This window comes from Eretmochelys imbricata, chromosome 25 (genome assembly GCF_965152235.1).
Source record: "Eretmochelys imbricata isolate rEreImb1 chromosome 25, rEreImb1.hap1, whole genome shotgun sequence".
In the NCBI taxonomy this organism is placed as follows: domain Eukaryota; kingdom Metazoa; phylum Chordata; order Testudines; family Cheloniidae; genus Eretmochelys; species Eretmochelys imbricata.
The window spans coordinates 12,443,075-12,461,290 of record NC_135596.1 but is presented as its reverse complement, the minus strand read 5'-3'; the positions used below and the strand labels follow the sequence as shown (position 1 = coordinate 12,461,290).

Here is an 18,216-nt window from a genome sequence, read left to right as displayed (position 1 = left end):
GGTGAACCGTTTCAGGTGGAGAGTTTGTCTAACAGGCATGGCTATGGATTGGTTGGCATTACCTATGGGAAAACCATGTGGCCATGCCATATTTGCCCTTGCCCTGCTGTCCTACAGCTATATTGTCCCTGAATTAACTTATTTAAAGTAATCAGCTGATTCTTTTCTACAGGAAGTGGTGCTAAGCTGCTTGGCTTTGCTCTCCAAGGTAACTGAGGTGCATGTGAGCAGTAGCCTTCAGGCCTGATTCTGTCCTGCATTTTGCACAGCCCCTGTCCAGAGCTGGTGTGTAATGCTACTGGGTCAGAACAGTGTGACATTCCTTCTGATGTAAATAACTAATCTTTAGAGTAATAGATTGGGCTCCTGAGAGGTGAGATTAGCACAGGTCTAGGAATAAAGCAGTATAACTTTAAATGTACGTGTGTTCCTGTATATCGGGTCTAGAACTAAAAGCGTAAATAAACTGCGGTTAGTTTTAATCTGAAATGCAGCTTTTAGTTGCTGCAGTGCTTGCCACCCTCACTGCTTCCTGGAGCAGGCGTGTCGCGGCTTGCACGACTGCCTTTTGCAGTAGAAAGTCCTGTGCTTTCAGTAATTGGCTTGCTGTAGTGGAGGAGAGGTGTGGGGTTTTCTGAGAGTGGAAGCCTCCAGCATGGGGCACTGTGAAAGCCCTACAACTGCCAAACTCCCCGGGCACTGGTGGAGTTTTGCTTGTGTGAACTCAGAGTCTCTGAACACTTGGCCTCACGTGGGCAGGGGGCTGCACACAAGCCTGGGTGGAGTGAGGGGGGGGCTGAGCTCTGCAGCATCCCTGCTAGGCATGACTAAGCCCTTGCTTAGGGCCCTGAGCAGGGGCCCCCTATTCATTAGTAGGAGGTGTTGGGTGGGGGGAGGCCTCCCCCCAAATATTCCTTCTGGGCAGCCCTGGAGCTCTGCTTGGGGAAGGGGCCTCTGCAAAAGGCCGGAGCCCCGCTCTGGATTTGACCGGCCGCGTGTTGGGTGGGAAGGGGCAGTTCAAATCCAGCCTGCGCTGTCTGCAGCCAGCTCTGGCGGCTTCGCTCCTGTCATCCTTCCGAGCAGCAACGGGCCCTTTAAGAAAGTATGTGACGTCACCCGACCGGCACAACCCCCCTCCCCTCGGGCCGCTCGCGTTCCAAAGCCGAACGCTGGCGGCCCGGAGGCGGGGCTGGCGGAGCGCTGAGCCTGCCCCAGCCGCCGGCCGGCGCGGGGTGAGAGAGGCTGGGGGCTTCCCTTAAAGGGGCCGCGCTGGCTATGGAGTGAACAGGTACGGGGTGGGGGGGGGAGGAAGAGTACAGCTAGGGAAGGGGGGGCAGTGGGGCTCGGGGAGGGGGCAGGGTTCTAGAGCTAGGGAAGGGGGGGCAGTGGGGCTCGGGGAGGGGGCAGGGTTCTAGAGCTAGGGAAGGGGGGCAGTGGGGCTCGGGGAGGGGGCAGGGTTCTAGAGCTAGGGAAGGGGGGGCAGTGGGGCAGGGGGCGAAGAGTACAGCTAGGGAAGGGGGGGCAGCGGGGCTCAGGGAGGGGGCAGGGTTCTAGAGCTAGGGAAGGGGGGGCAGTGGGGCTCGGGGAGGGGGCAGGGTTCTAGAGCTAGGGAAGGGGGGGCAGTGGGGCTCGGGGAGGGGGCAGGGTTCTAGAGCTAGGGAAGGGGGGGCAGTGGGGCTCGGGGAGGGGGCAGGGTTCTAGAGCTAGGGAAGGGGGGGCAGTGGGGCTCGGGGAGGGGGCAGGGTTCTAGAGACAGGTGGGGTCCGGGGGGTCCCAGTGCGGCAGGACCCATCTCAGGCCAACAGAGGTCACAGAGGGAGTTGCCGGTGGGCCGAGGGCTAGCAGCTGCTGGCTCTGTCGCTGCGACTTTTGCATCCTGGGCAAGGCTTCTCCTGATCCCTGTCCTGACCCCACGGCAGAAGGCAGCATCTCTTTCCCACGTCAGGGGGAGCAGAGAGCCTGCAACCCACCCTCTCCCAAGTGCTCCCCCCTGTTTTCCCCCTCTCTCATTTGGGGTGCGATTGCTTCCTTCCTTCCTAGCCTCTGCAGTGCCAGGGCTTGGACGCTAGCCAGCGGCATCCTGGAGTCTTTGAAGGCCTGGGCTTGCAATCCCCGATCCTCTGGGGGGCTCAGCTGAACTTGATCTGCAGCTGTGGTGGAATTGAAGCCAGTTCTCAGCAGACATCTCAGGGAATCAGCTCACTGCATCCCAGGGTTTCTAAAATCCCTGGAGTCACTTCCAGCGTATGCAGGGAAGGAGGTCGCAGTGGATGGCTGGCTTTTATCTGGCACTAGTTTACCTGGGTAAAGCTGGAGGAGCGGTGAAGGAAGATCATACCGCTGCCAGCGTGCAAGAGAAACCTAATGAAAAGACACTGGAGAACCCAGGGAGTGGGGAATGCTGGTTAGTTGCTATTCCACGGAAAGCTGCTCCCCACATGCTGGGGCCCTGGGTCTCCGTTGCCTGCGCTTTGTGCAGCTGTTTACACCAGTGCAAATGGGACCCTGAATGGGAAGGGTCGTGGGTTTGCCCTGGGGTCAGTGGCAGCGGGAGGTGCAGGGTGACCGAGCCAGCCCCGATTTGGGGGTTCTGATTACATCAGGGTAGCTGTGCCAGTGATGCTCCAGTGCTTTGCCGTGTAATCGGCACTTCTGGGGGGCAGCGTGTACAGACCTGATCAGAGCTTTCTTGGCTAGGTTTTTAATCATCGGGAAGAAATAACCCATTTGTATGAAAATCCTGCATGGAGCATCCTGTACTCTTGGGCTTTTCTCTGAGCCTGATTGTGAAAGAGAGTTTTTCCTCCTGTCTAAATATAAACAGTTGCAGGTTGATTTCAGAGTGGTTACGGTCCCCTTGGTGGTTGGGGTGGAGAGATTTGTGCATCAGAGGCAGCCCATCCTAGCACAGTTCCTGTTACTACTGTTTTGACATTTGGGTTGGTTCAAATGCTCTCACAGTTCTGGTTTCAGAGTAGCAGCCGTGTTAGTCTGTATCCAAAAAAGAAACGGAGCACTTGTGGCACCTTAGAGACTAACCAATTTATTTGTTAGTCTCTAAGGTGCCACAAGTACTCCTTTTCTTTCATGACACTTCAGTTTTTTCCCATGGCTACCATTTTGATAACCTCCTACCTGAAAAGTGACTTGATTTTTCATTTGTTTTTGGCATGCAGGTGTCAGGATAGGTATTTTGTAGGGTAGGTTGATATAAAGTATTTGCATGTAAGCGTCAGGCTAACGACCAAGGAGCAAACCATCAATACAGCATATCAAGGGCTTATGTCAACTTGCCTGGGAATTGCAGTGTTGCCAACTCTTGTGATAACTGGTGTTTTAATTAAAGTCCCAGACATGGAATCCTGTGGTTATATGAAAAGATGAAAAAAAAATGTTTAAGTAAGTTTCTACTCATGGCTGCAGAGAAAAGCTTGAAAATGTGACCAAAGTACAGCTTACAGGCTCAGAAAACAGAAGACAAATGAAAAGAACCCAATGTTTATATTTATATCTACATCTATATCCTGATTTTTAAACCAATTCTGAGAGTTATTTGGGCCTGCCTCATGATTGTTGAACATTTGGGGCTAGCAATGCTAGAAACTGGAGACCTGGGCTGTGTTTCCCAGCTCTGCCACCGATCTGCTGGGTGACCTTGGGCAAATCACATTCCCCTCCCATCCTTTGTCCATCTCGTCTGTTCAGACTGTGAGCTCCTTGGGGTAGAGAGGGGACTGCCTCTTACTGTGTTTGCAGCACCTGGCACTGTGGGGTCCTGACCTCAGTTGGTATTGCTGGGCATTATTGGACTATAAAGAATAATAAAGTAATGGATTGTGTTTAAATGGCCTTGTATATTTTACTGCTGTGTGATGTGTAAAGTGGGCCTGAAAGCTTTTTCTCTCTTAAAATTCTGCTAGTTTTTAACCTTGGAAATATCAGGTGTTGAAATCAAGCAGACCAACACCTCATCGTTTCCTTCCTTAGAATCATAGAATCATAGAACATCAGGGTTGGAAGGGACCTCAGGAGGTCATCTAATCCAACCCCCTGCTCAAAAGCAGGACCCATACCCAATTAAATCATCCCAGCCAGGGCTTTGTCAAGCCTGACCTTAAAAACGTCTAAGGAAGGAGATTCCACCACCTCCCTAGGCAACGCATTCCAGTGTTTCACCACCCTCCTAGTGAAAAAGTTTTTCCTAATATCCAACCTGAACCTCCCCCACTGCAACTTGAGACTATTACTCCTTGTCCTGTCCTCTTCCACCACTGAGAACAGTCTAGAACCATCCTCTCTGGAACCACCTCTCAGGTAGTTGAAAGCAGCTATCAAATCCCCCCTCATTCTTCTCTTCTGCAGACTAAACAATCCCAGTTCCCTCAGCCTCTCCTCATAAGTCATGTGTTCTAGACCCCTAATCATTTTTGTTGCCCTTCGCTGGACTCTCTCCAATTTATCCACATCCTTCTTGTAGTGTGGGGCCCAAAACTGGACACAGTACTCCAGATGAGGCCTCACCAATGTCGAATAGAGGGGGACGATCACGTCCCTCGATCTGCTCGCTATGCCCCTACTTATACATCCCAAAATGCCATTGGCCTTCTTGGCAACAAGGGCACACTGCTGGCTCATATCCAGCTTCTCGTCCACTGTCACCCCTAGGTCCTTTCCCGCAGAACTGCTGCCTAGCCATTCGGTCCCTAGTCTGTAGCGGTGCATTGGATTCTTCCATCCTAAGTGCAGGACCCTGCACTTATCCTTATTGAACCTCATCAGATTTCTTTTGGCCCAATCCTCCGATTTGTCTAGGTCCCTCTGTATCCTATCCCTGCCCTCCAGTGTATCTACCACTCCTCCCAGTTTAGTATCATCCGCAAATTTGCTGAGAGTCCAATCCACACCATCCTCCAGATCATTTATGAAGATATTGAACAAAACCGGCCCCAGGACCGACCCCTGGGGCACTCCACTTGACACCGGCTGCCAACTAGACATGGAGCCATTGATCACTACCCGTTGAGCCCGACAATCTAGCCAACTTTCTACCCACCTTATGGTGCATTCATCCAGCCCATACTTCCTTAACTTGCTGACAAGAATACTGTGGGAGACCGTGTCAAAAGCTTTGCTAAAGTCAAGATACAATACATCCACTGCTTTCCCTTCATCCACAGAACCAGTAATCTCATCATAAAAGGCGATTAGATTAGTCAGGCATGACCTTCCCTTGGTGAATCCATGCTGACTGTTCCTGATCACTTTCCTCTCATGTAAGTGCTTCAGGATTGATTCTTTGAGGACCTGCTCCATGATTTTTCCGGGGACTGAAGTGAGGCTGACTGGCCTGTAGTTCCCAGGATCCTCCTTCTTCCCTTTTTTAAAGATTGGCACTACATTAGCCTTTTTCCAGTCATCCGGGACTTCCCCCGTTTGCCACGAGTTTTCAAAGATAATGGCCAATGGCTCTGCAATCACAGCCGCCAGTTCCTTTAGCACTCTCGGATGCAACTCATCTGGCCCCATGGACTTGTGCACGTCCAGTTTTTCTAAATAGTCCCTAACCACCTCTTTCTCCACAGAGGGCTGGCCATCTATTCCCCATGTTGTGATGCCCAGCACAGCAGTCTGGGAGCTGACCTTGTTTGTGAAGACAGAGGCAAAAAAATCATTGAGTATATTAGCTTTTTCCACATCCTCCGTCACTAGGTTGCCTCCCTCATTCATTAAGGGGCCCACACTTTCCTTGGCTTTCTTCTTGTTGCTAACATACCTGAAGAAACCCTTCTTGTTACTCTTAACATCTCTCGCTAGCTGCAGCTCCAGGTGCGATTTGGCCCTCCTAATTTCATTCCTACATGCCTGAGCAATATTTTTATACTCTTCCCTGGTCATATGTCCAAACTTCCACTTCTTGTAAGCTTCTTTTTTATGCTTAAGATCCGCTAGGATTTCACCGTTAAGCCAAGCTGGTCGCCTGCCATATTTACTATTCTTTCGACACATCGGGATGGTTTGTCCCTGTAACCTCAACAGGGATTCCTTGAAATACAGCCAGCTCTCCTGGACTCCTTTCCCCTTCATGTTAGTCCCCCAGGGGATCCTACCCATCCGTTCCCTGAGGGAGTCGAAGTCTGCTTTCCTGAAGTCCAGGGTCCGTATCCTGCTGCTTACCTTTCTTCCCTGTCTCAGGATCCTGAACTCAACCAACTCATGGTCACTGCCTCCCAGATTCCCATCCACTTTTGCTTCCCCTACTAATTCTTCCCAGTTTGTGAGCAGCAGGTCAAGAAAAGCTCCCCCCCTAGTTGGCTCCTCTAGCACTTGCACCAGGAAATTGTCCCCTACGCTTTCCAAAAACTTCCTGGATTGTCTATGCACCGCGGTACTGCTCTCCCAGCAGATATCAGGAAAATTAAAGTCACCCATGAGAACCAGGGCATGTGATCTAGTAGCTTCTGCGAGCTGCCGGAAGAAAGCGTCATCCACCTCATCCCCCTGGTCCGGTGGTCTGTAGCAGACTCCCACCACTACATCACTCCTGTTGCTCACACTTCTAAACTTAATCCAGAGACACTCAGGTTTTTCTGCAGTATCGTACCGGAGCTCTGAGCAGTCATATTGCTCCCTTACATACAGTGCTACTCCCCCACCTTTTCTGCCCTGCCTGTCCTTCCTGAACAGTTTATATCCATCCATGACAGTACTCCAGTCATGTGAGTTATCCCACCAAGTCTGTTATTCCAATCACGTCATAATTCCTTGACATCACCAGGACCTCCAGTTCTCCCTGCTTGTTTCCAAGGCTTTGTGCATTCGTATATAAGCACTTGAGATAATCTGCTGATCGCCCCTCATTCTCAGTATGAGGCAGGAGCCCTCCCCTCACAGACATTCCTGCCTGTGCTTCCTCCCGGTATCCCGCTTTCCCACTTACCTCAGGGCTTTGGTCTCCTTCCCCCGGTGAACCTAGTTTAAAGCCCTCCTCACTAGGGTAGCTAGCCTGCTCGCAAAGATGCTCTTCCCTCTCTTCGTAAGGTGGAGCCCGTCTCTGCCCAGCACTCCTCCTTCATGGAACACCATCCCATGGTCAAAGAATCCAAAGCCTTCTCTCCGACACCACCTGCGTAGCCATTCGTTGACTTCCACTATTCGGCGGTCCCTACCCAGGCCTTTTCCTTCCACGGGGAGGATGGATGAGAACACCACCTGCACCTCAAACTCCTTTATCCGTCTTCCCAGAGCCACGTAGTCTGCAGTGATCCGCTCAAGGTCATTCTTGGCAGTATCATTGGTGCCCACGTGGAGAAGCAGGAAGGGGTAGCGATCAGAGGGCTTGATGAGTCTCGGCAGTCTCTCCGTCACATCGCGAATCTTAGCCTCCGGCAAGCAGCAGACTTCTCGGTTTTCCCGGTCAGGGCGGCAGATAGATGACTCAGTCCCCCGGAGAAGAGAGTCCCCGACCACCACCGCCCGCCTTGCTACAGCATGAGTGGTGTAGAACTGGCCTGCACGGGCTCAGGAGATCAGTACGGGTCACTCAGAGCAGCTGTATTTGCTGGGCTTTCAGCACTGAATGACACTGCGTATTGGTCTGACCATTGCGTTTCACAAGGGCCCTAAGTAACATCAAGGCCCTGGTGGATGAATCAGCCTGATTCCTAGTGGGGATGGCCATGGATGTGTGTATGTCAGAGAATTCTTTTCCTCCAAGCCCCATCGCCTGAGGGCTCACCTGTGTGCTGCATGATGCATGGCATCCTGGTGGACAGGGCATTGGAATGGGAGTCCAGTCTCCTGGCCTCCATTGTCTGCTCTGCTGTTGCCTCATTGTGCTCCTTGGCCAAATCAGTTCCCTTCTCGGCCTCAGTTTCCCCATCTGTAAAATGAGGGGATGGGGAAGGTGGGAGTGCAAAGCCCGATTGGAGCGCCCTGGTCAGGGAAATCCTTCAGCCTGGCCCCTTCCTTAGTGCCGCTGATGTCAGGCTCTGCAATGTGCTTAAGATTTCCTGGCAACATCATAATCCTGCCTTGCTGTGGGACCTGCTTATCCCCGTGGGCAAGGGAGAGCAGCAGACTAAGCCCCAGCAGCAGGGCACTACGGGTTGCCTGCCCTGTTGCTCAGCATGGGGAGCACTGGCTGAGTGCCAAACTGACCCCATCCCTGAAGCGAATTCTGACCCCATCTCTGAAGCTAGCAATGGGGAGCTGCTCGGAACTGAGAGGTGGGGGGAAAAAACTTTGACTGTGAAGCCAGCCGTCACTTGGATACTGACCAGGCTCCGGCTTTGCCCATGTAGCGATTCGAGTTGGATGGAGGTGTTGACATTTTTCTGGTGGGGGAGGAGAGAGGTGAGTTTGCAGCTGCTTTGGTTACAAAACCCTTGTGGTGTTGAAACTGACTGGCCCTGGTGTGAAATGAACCAGATCCAATCACAGGGACCGCAAGGGTCATCTCGTCTAACCCCTGTTCCCTTGCTTTAACCTGGAGATGGGAATCCTTCAAATATTCAAAAAGGAGTTGGTTTTCTTTTATGGCTCTGTGTAGATGACTGTGTGTCCTGGTCAAATTCAGCTACAAATTCTGCCTGTCCCCTGGCTCTCTAAGAAAATCCCTCTTACAGTTTTAATGTAATGCTGCACTTGACTTCCTGATCTTAACTGTTGTTGAGATGTGCTGACTTCCACCCCAGAAGTGACTACGTTTTAATGGTGGATGAAATTATCACTCTGCACAAAATGCCTTGGTTTACTTTGCAAGGCGCTTGGAGATAGCATTACAGAGCATAGTCTGAGAGAGATCTTTAGGGATGCAAGATGCTATAGATAATGTAGGGCAGGGGCTGTGTTTTTGTTCTATTTGTTGTACAGTGCCTATCGCAAGGGGCTCCCGGTCCAGGTACTACAATAATATAAATAATAATCATGAAAATATTATGAAGGGCTTGCTCCTGACGCCATTGACTTCAATGGGCATCTTTTAATTGATTTCAGTGTGAAATTAAATGTCCAATAGTTGGGGTTTTTAATACACTCCTGTGGAATGTCATTGGTTCATTTTATTCCCCCCCAAAGCGCAGGGGGCAGGGTGAGTTGCGAACCGAATAAACTTTTCTGCTGGCTCAGCTGGAATAATCTCCGGGAAAATCAGCTCAGCGGACTAAGTCTGTCTGCACCGACTGGGAGCTTTGTGCGTCTGAGAGGTGTTATGGGCTGGCGCATCCGCAGTTGTTTCTCGTTGGGCCAGTTTTGAAAGAGCTCACCTTGCTGGGTGTTCAGGAGAGACCGAACAGCCCAAGGAGCTTGACCGTCCCTCTTAGCCACTAGCTCTCGTTCCTCCGGGTCAGGGTTGAGATGAGGGGGCTGCATGTGTGGGGGCAGGATTTGGAAGCTGGTTTGTGCCTACACAGAGTCTCCTCTGTCTAACCTCTCGGAAATGAAGCTGAGCAGCATCAGACGTGAGAGCAGCATCAGCAGAGATGAAACCAGCCTGGGTTTGTGCCGATGATTTGCCTTCACTAGCCCTTGGACTTCCAGCTACATGCTGTCAGGGTAGGTCTATCCCTGTGATATAACGCCACAGCCTGGCTAGGCCCACACTAAGCATGGTCCCTGGACAGTTGCTTCAGGACTGGGTATGTTCAGCTGGTTTAGCAGAGGCATGATCCCGTTTTAAGGCTTTCCAGCTGAGATCGGCTCTGCAGCGAGGATCCTTGAGCTGTGGGACGGGATTTGCCGCTGTTCTGGGGGGAGGACTAGCTCTGTCTGTTCTCTCTGGCTTCCTATCGGAGTTACTGTGTTGCCTTTGAAAGTTGCAGGGCTGTTGTCAGCTGGGGTGTGGGGGAGAGTGCCTGGGAAATGCTCTGACCGCTCATCCTTGTTGCTGAGACCAGCGCAGGTTCTAGAGCCCTGTCCAGGGCACCCGGCTCTGTGACCCTGGGGCAGTGCACTTGGCCTGGTTGGCACAACCCAGCTGTGATCTTTGCTCGCTTAGTGTTGGGGCGTCCATTCCTGGCTGGCCGCCCTTTGTCCCTGTGTCAGCCTGGGCCAGTCTGAAGATCATGCAGTAGCTTCCAAGGGTCCAGGCACCGAACCATCTTGCCTGTGGACGGTGGCGTTTGCAGATTCAAAACTCTCTCTTCAAGAAGCCCTGCCTTCACCAGCTGCGTCAGCCCTGCAGGGGTTGGAGACCTGCTGAGCCCGCTGCTTATTGTGTAAAACCTTGCTGGGCTCCCGGTTATCTTCCCTCCCCTGTCCTGTTGGTCTGCTTCAGCGCCTGGGGCATCTCGTCACAACCCTGGACAGCGAGCTCTCTGGGGCAGGGCCTGTCTCTGGAGTCCTGTCTGTGCAGCGCCTAGCGCAGCGCGGCTTGACCGGGGCTGCGGGCCATACTGTGAAACGGACACTAATGTAACCCTGATAGAGGAGCAGATCAGCTGGGTCCATTTCCTCCCATCTCTTTTCAGCTTAGAGCCCTGCTCCAGTCCAGCCGGGGCCAAGCTGCAAATCCCCAGGCTGCCAGGGCCAGCCAGGTGCATATGGAGCGTGGGAGGCTTGACCCTGCAGAGCCTTGTGATTGGCTGCAGAGATGCCTCAGCTTTGGGCTCCCTGCGGAGATAGATCCTCCCTATGTTACAATTCCTGCCCTGTGTCGGGTGGTGGGGGCCGTGTCACTGGGCGCCTGATAGCCCCGAAACCTTGCCCCCCCCCAGCCCCGTCTTGCTGCTGAGCTGATGCTTCGTTTGCTTTAAAGTCATTCTTTTAAAACCGGCTGGTTCTTTTCTCCCTTGGCTGGGCGTGTGGTCTTCCAGCTGCCCACGTCCCCAGGTGTCGGGGAATGGGGGGATCAGGTCTGGTGGCCAGCCGGGGGCCCCCGCCCTGGGCACCTCCTGGAAGGCCCCGGAGGAGTTGCAGGAGAGTGGAGCTGGCGCTGTCTGTTCTGCTGGGCTGCGAACAGAGTCACTCCGGGGAGGGTGGGAGCCTGGCGTGCCAGGGCCCATGGGCAGGGTTCCCACGCCAGAGGGTCATGTTACCAATTAGCTTCCAGGCCCCTTTGTTACTTAATGGTGACTTGGAGTCTCTGAGCCGTTGCCCCGGCAACCTCCTCCCCTCTGTAAAAGATGCAGCCTTTGTTCTCCAAAGTTCCCATACAAGTTCGAGGTGCCCTGGGGGCCGGGGTGGGAGAGCGGGGGCCAGAGATCCGGCTGTGGGTGGGCAGAGCTGGGTCATGGCAGCAGGGGGAGAGCAGGATGATGGAGCTGGCTCAGGCAGGTTAGACCCGGGGTGCCTCTGAGCAATCCCCGCAACCAGCGTTCCTGCTCCAGTCTCTGCAGCGCCCCCTGCTGGGACTGAAACGGGCGCCTTTCTCCCCAGCGCCCCCTGTTGGTAAAGCTGGGGAGTGGGTTACCCAGGAGCTCCCTCCTCTGCCAGCACTCCCTGCAGCGCCCCCTGCTGGGAGGGCCTGGGATTGGGTTACCCTGGAGCTCCCTCCTCCGCCAGCGCTCCCGCCCCATGCCCTACAGCGCCCCCTGCTGGTAGAGCTGGGGAGTGGGTTACCCAGAAGTTCCCTCCACTGACAGCAGTCCTGCCCCATACCCTACAGTGTCCCCTGCTGGGAGAGGCTACCGCTGTCCAAAGTTTTTACTGTTCCCCATAGTTCCTCCTGCAGGGAGAGGATGGGGCAGGTGTGGCGATAAATGCCTCAGTGACTCTTGTTGGCCCAGAAGCACCTTACTTTGCATTTAAGTCGATTCTCCACTGATTTTCGTTCCCCAGCATTGACAAGAGAGCCGGCAGCGTTAGCATGGTGGGGGCAGCCCTGCCTCCATCTGCACCATGGGGTTTGGGACCCAGCTGGGGCTGCTTTTGTGGAAGAACTTCACCTATCGGCGCAGGCAGAAGGTGAGTCGGCTCAGAAGCAATTTGCAGCCAGGGACCAGAGCCCTAAATCCCACTGGGCACAAGCTGCAGGTTGAAAGGGGGAAGCTTGTCTGCTCAAGAGCAGCCCCAGGTGGAGATTGGTGGGATTGAGCCACTGTTTATGGGGCCCGAGTGAGCTTAGATGGAAAACAGCTGGGTTCCTCCCCTTCATTTCCAAGGGGATCCCTCTTCTCCTCCCGCCATCAGCCTTCCTCCTCTCATTGCCCTTCTATCTGCACACACCCCTCCCCATCACTGTTCCCTCTAAGCTGTGCACGTGTGTGCATGCATACAGATCCTAAACCCCGCACACACGGCGAAACACCGTGCGCACAAAAATTTGCACAGAAGCATAAAAATTTGCACAGAAGAAATTTTTTGTGCACACGGCCTGTCAAAAATTAGAGGGAACATTGCTCCCCATCTCCTAAACTTCCCTGGATCCAGAGGAGGGAAGCTGCCTTCTAATATCACAGCAGCTCCTGGACTTACCCATGTGAGCAGGGTGGCCGGGGCCCAGGTGCCTGGGTGGGTCTGATGGTGGGGGTGAGATATCGGGGGGTGGGAGGGAAGGGCTCACCACCCATCCTAAAGAGCCGTCCATCCGGGCAAGATCCCTGAGAGGAGAGATGGGAACCCGCCTCCCCTTGTGCTCAGGACGATCCCCAAGTTGTTCACTCCACATCCGTGTGGCTCACTGTGGAGGGGGCTGACCAGGCTGGTCCCCTCTGCTCCCGTTGCTGCCCCTGCGGGTTCCATGTGAATCGTCCAACCACTCCAGGCCCGGCTCTGTCTTTCTCCAGGTCCAACTCACCATTGAGCTTCTGTGGCCCCTATTTCTCTTCTTCATCTTGATCTCGGTGCGGCAGTCGCACCCGCCTTTCGAGCAGCATCAATGTAAGTGCCGCCCCCTGCCCTCTGAGGTGGAGACCCAGCTGGCGAACCGAGTCAGTTCAAACCAGTTCTCGTAATGCCCTTCCCCGGTCCTTGGCTGCCTGTGGCCCAGCACCAGGGTTAGGCGAGGGGCTTCTCTGTGCACCAGGGATGAAATTCACCCTGTGCCAGGGATTGGGTGGTCTGCCCCGCAGTGGGCATCTGACAGTTTAGCAGGACAAGCAGGGCCTGTTCTGAAGAGGACCTAGATTGAGAGGGGGCTTCTGTGGCTGCGGCGAGGGGTGGGTTTGCAGAGCAGCACGGAGGAGACGTATGCATCTGCGGTCTTAGCAGTGTCCAGTGCTGTTGGCTTTTTGCTTTCCTGGGTGCTAACGTCTGCCCCAGAGGGGCGGGGAGAGGAGATGCCAGGGTCTCTGCCCAGCAGCCCTTATGTAGAACCACAGCTGACATTCAAGTTGCATCTGACCTTCTTCTGCGGCCTTCTAGCTCCTTCTGGGCTCTCTCCCTCTCTCTACAGGTCACTTCCCCAACAAGGCCTTGCCCTCGGCTGGGACGCTGTCATGGATTCAGGGCATGATCTGTAACGTGAACAATCCCTGCTTCCAGTACCCGACGGCCGGTGAGACGCCCGGCGTGGTGGGGAACTTCAACCAGTCCATGTGAGTCGCTGTCTCACGTGCTCCCTGCTCTGGCTTCTGGCGTTACGCCAGCGGGAGTACGGGCGGCTGCCTTGGTTTTTGCCAGGCAATCCGTTGCTACACACGGCGTGGCCTTGATATACCCCCACGCGATGGGAGCTGGCCCCCCATCGCACCCATGCTGGTTGGGTTGGGAACCTGGGGCCACCCACGCTTTGCTCAGCTGAGACATCCCCTCTCCCCGCCCGCCCTGCAGCTGGCAACTTGTCGCCAGCCCAAGGGATACCGCCCATTCACTGTAGACAATTCTAGCTGCCCTTCCCCGAACGCCTGGAGAGATTGCAGCCATGCAGTGCTCCACCTTGAGCCAAGCGCAGGTGTATCCTGGGGAAACTACAACTCCCAGCATACAATGCTCCTTATTGTTTCAAGCACATGGAAGTGGGGTCCATAATTCCCAGCATACAATGCTGCTGCTGCTTTCAAGCAGGTGGAGGTGCAGCTGGAGGTGAGGATAACTCCCAGCATGCAGTGCTTCCGCAGGAGAGTACTCTTTTGCCTGGAGGAGGCATGCTGGCACATGTAGTCTTTTTGGACCACATACTTGGCTCAAAAGGGAGCATGGTGTGGGGGTCTCCAGACTGCATTTGGGCAGGGGAGCGAACTCACCGCCTGCACAGGCTGCCTCCCCTGTCCCAGGTAGATTCCTAGCTCTTCCCAGAGGCGTGAAGGGAGCAGTCCCTTCTCAGAGGGGAGCAGATGCTAAGTGATGACTTCGTCTCAGTTCCTTGTCTCTCTGTCCCTGCAGCATCTCTCGTCTGTTTGCTGATGCCCGGAAGGTGCTGCTCCATGCCAACAGCAAGCAGACCCTGAGCAGCTTTGGCCAGCTCCTGCCTGCCCTGCGCCGGCTCTGGGGGAGAGGAGCTCCATGGATGGGTAAGGCCTCCAGCCAGGACTGCAAGGAGGGGTTGATCTGATATTCTGCTGGGACACCCAGGCATTTTAACTTTGATCCAGGCCCGATGGGGGACTGTGCTGCAAAATTTGAAGTGAATCAGTCCCCCCTGCCCCCCCTTTTAGGTTTACACCAACAGGGCTCCTCTCACAGCACCCTGCAGGATCAGGCCCTGTAGGTATGTCTTCACTGCAAAGGTGACTCGGGCGATTGGCAAGTGGGTGTTATAGCAGCTACACTCAATTGTGTCCACACTGGGGCTTCACTTAGTGGCGTATGTTGCGAGGACTTCTGGGGGCATAACTCCTGGTTCCTGGCGCTGCAGTTAGCTGAATGACTCTGGTTCTTTGCCAGTGAATTTCCCAACCTCATTGCTGCTGCTTTCTCATTCCTGTTGCCCCTCTCCTGGCTTGGCCTCACCCCCGCCCTTCTCTCCATGTGTCCCCCAGCCAGGCCGGTCAAGGACTACCTGAAAGAGGGCGAGACCTTTTCCCGCTTCCTCCGGACCAATGCCTCCCTTCCCCCTGCCCTGGCGGAGGAGCTGCTGGGAGCTCAGTTGGACCTGCGCATCGTGAGTAGGGCTGATCCCGGGGTCCATGATAGGGGCAAGGGGCTAAGAACCCTACCCTCCTGTCTGTGGGTGTGTTGCAGGGCCAGATCCTCCATTACCCATGTGCCCTCTTGGGAGCCAGCCAGCGGCAGTTGGCATGGGGGTCCTGGCTGTCAGCGCTTTGCAGAGTCCAGTAATGTCAGGGCGGCAGGGGAGGGATTGAGAGCAGGAAGCAGGGAGAGACGGCTTCAGCAGAGCGGGGAGCATGACGCAGAGACGCACCAGGAGGTTGTTCTGGATGTGGGAGGATGCAGAGCAGAAGGTTCTTGCCTTAGGAGTGAGGAGGGACAGAGAGGAGGCTGGTGCTGGGGGGTGGGGGTGTCAGATACATTGTGCAGTACCAGTACCCAGGCCCCACCTTTGGGCCCCCAAAAAAGTAAGCCCCAGCAGTGAGTTCTTAGGGCTGGGGAATCCCGGTTGTTGTTTGTATTTACAGTGGGACCTAAGTGCCCCAACTGAGATCAGGGCCCTTGTGCCAGGTGCTGTACGTGCACTTGGGGACAGAAGTCCCTCGAGCTCTGTGACGCTTTGGGGTTCGACCCAGACCAGCAAGGGATTGTGGCACCGTCTGCCCTGTAACCCGGGGCGCTTCTGTTCTGGTTCCAGCAGCCGCCGTACAGCACAGTAACCTCACCCCGGTGTTCACCAGCCTTCCCCCTTGCAGTGCGACACCAACACCCAGCCAGTCCTGAGTTGTCCCCCAACCGTCTGCCCCACAGTGTCCCACTCTCTCGCTGCACGCTTCCAGAAGTGATTCAGGGCGCTGCTCCCTTAAAGAGACCGTACCCCATTGCATGCTACCTTAACTGGGGCTAACAGACCCTCTGTTGTAATCAAAGCACTGAATCGGCTTATAGTGGAAGTAAAATAAGTCCTATTAAGCAAAAAGTCATAGGGTTAAGTGTTACCAAGAGTAAGAAATAAAGATAGGAAGGGTGACGAGCAAACAAAAGTAGCAACACGCTGCGAAGACTAAAATCTGATGTCACAAACGAGAGTCTCTTGTTCCAAGGCGTGTTTCTGACCACGTCTCTTCCCCAGCCTGGCTGGCCAGACCCCTTCACAGGTCTCAATGTGCCTCTGTCTCCTCCAGTGAAGGAGGCCAAAGGGGCTTGTTCGCTCCGCTAATAGTGTCCCAAAGTTCGTCGACCCTGCTTCAAGAGGCAGGAAGGCGGCTTCCTGCGGGTGCTATCTCCATCCCCCAGCGAGACTAAGTGTCCGTCTGCCCCCACTTGCAAACCGGGCTCATCTTTGTCTTTGGTCTCCCCTGGCTTAATTGACATTGGAGACGCAGTTACACAGATGGAACCACATTCCTTTGTCAGGCGCAGGTGTGGCCCAATGCAGGTTAAGCACCCTTGTCCAGCACCGATCTATAAAGTCCTTTGTGGGTTTACCCTCCAGACGTCACGGCAGAATGTTAATGATCAGTGAGTTATTGGTTTTCTAGTGATATATCCCATCCACCTTTGGGGTCTGTATCATGACAACGGGGGGCCGACTGGCACTGGGGTGCTCACAGTGTAAACAGACAAAGGAGGGATCGTTGTCCCCATTTTACAGAAGGGCAACAGGGAGGTTAGGTGACGAACCCAAGGTCACCCAGGGAATCTGTGGCAGTGCTGGAAAATAAACCCAGCTCTCCCAGGCCGGTGTGTTGACCACAAGCCTGGCCTCCCTTCCCCAGTCTCTGCCCAAACAGCCTCATGTGCTGGGCTGCTGTTGCTTCCAGGGGTGCTGTGCTGGAGGCTGGAGCTAGGGGACGGCCTGTCGCAGTGGTCCGCAGGCTGCCCAGGTCAGGACAGAAGGAGGCACGCTGGAGCCTGTGGTCTCCGCCGGCCGTGCGGCCGGACTGAAGCTGAGGATGGCTGCAGGCCCCTACGGGGGCGTCTGACTGGGAGGGCTGTCCACTGCTTCTCTGGCTACCGGGGCGCTCTCGTCTCCCCCTGCAGCTCTCCCTTGCCGCCACCGGCATGCCGTTGAAGGCCATCGTCTGCAACGCCTCCGTGCTGGCGGAGTTCCTGGTGGCAGCGGAGGCGAGCTCCGGGGAGCGACTGCAGGGGCGGCTCTGTGCTCTGCCAGCGCCCACCCTCCAGGCCATGGAGCGCAGCTTCCTCTCGCAAGCGGATTTCTCCCAAGTCTTGGCGGTAGGGGGCTGCGGGGGGCTGCCGGAGCCATGGGGCTGGGGCTTCTATCGGCAGATGTCTCCAAACTGTGGAGAAGGGACCCCCTGTCCACTCCACACCTGCCCCTGGGAGCCAATGGGAACTTGAGTGGGAGCGGGGCTAGGTGCTCTGGGTGCGTCCGGAGCTGGGTGCCAGGTGGCTGTGGAAGGAGCTGGCTCTCGGCACTGAAGTTCACGCCCTGGGTCGGGGATCAGGGTGTGTGATGGGGGCTCCATCCCCGTGCTGCCAGGCTGGTTCATCCTCTCCCCATTCCGGAGCTAGATCTGCACCTGGCTTAGGCTGGGGGATTGTGTCTGAGATGGGGCCACCCAGGCCCATAGCCCCTTGCAGCCCCAGTGAGCTGTCTAGCTGAGCTGCCAGGAGCCCCTTAGGGGGTCTGACTCTTCTGCCCTCTCACAGGAGCAGCTGAGCTCCAAATCGGACGACGTGGTGAGCGCCGTGGAGACCCTGGTCACTTTCCTCCAGGGCGCCGAGACGCTCGCGAAGGAGGTAACGGAATCCCTGCTGGCCCCAGGTCTGCACCGCTCCCAGCACCTCCCCTGCCCTACAGCCCCGCTGGGACCCAGGGCCTGATGTTTGGGGGACGACTCCCCGGTCAGCGTTTCTATAGGCAGACTCCTCTCCTGGCGCCATGCAGCAACACTTGTGACCAATGACAAGTCTCCCCTCCACAGACAGGGTTCAAAGCATAGGAGCCTGTCATCTGCTGATCATGGTTAGGTGTACCCGCTAGGGTAGAAAGAGGGATAGGCTTCCCGAACTTCTTATTAGCCCAGGGCTGTGCAGCTCAGTGCACCAGCTGGGCTTCCACGTTCCCACTGCTGGGCCCCCTGCCAGCTCCTTGTGCGATGCCAGCCAGACAAGGAGTCTCCCCCGGCACGCAGATCCCAGGATTGTCCAAGCCCGGTGGAGCTGCTGGGAAAATCTCTCTGCTCTTTTCCACCCCCTCATGTCTGTGAACGAAACGAAACCTGAATATCGTGGTGGCTTTCCCCTTTTCCTCTCTTCCCCCCC

General features: G+C 55.2%; 1 protein-coding gene across 1 annotated transcript in view; it reads left to right on the top strand.

The window, feature by feature from the left end:
* Positions 1 to 1,233: 1,233 nt before the first annotated feature.
* ABCA7 (ATP binding cassette subfamily A member 7) overlaps positions 1,234 to 18,216 on the top strand; it is a 49,254-nt gene continuing 32,271 nt past the window's right edge. The window contains exons 1-8 of the mRNA XM_077842162.1: positions 1,234 to 1,288; positions 11,776 to 11,901; positions 12,723 to 12,816; positions 13,331 to 13,472; positions 14,260 to 14,387; positions 14,856 to 14,977; positions 16,969 to 17,163; positions 17,602 to 17,691. Of these exons, the coding sequence (XP_077698288.1) occupies positions 11,836 to 11,901; positions 12,723 to 12,816; positions 13,331 to 13,472; positions 14,260 to 14,387; positions 14,856 to 14,977; positions 16,969 to 17,163; positions 17,602 to 17,691 (837 nt within the window). The 5' untranslated portion in view covers positions 1,234 to 1,288; positions 11,776 to 11,835. The remainder of the gene's footprint in view (positions 1,289 to 11,775; positions 11,902 to 12,722; positions 12,817 to 13,330; positions 13,473 to 14,259; positions 14,388 to 14,855; positions 14,978 to 16,968; positions 17,164 to 17,601; positions 17,692 to 18,216) is intronic.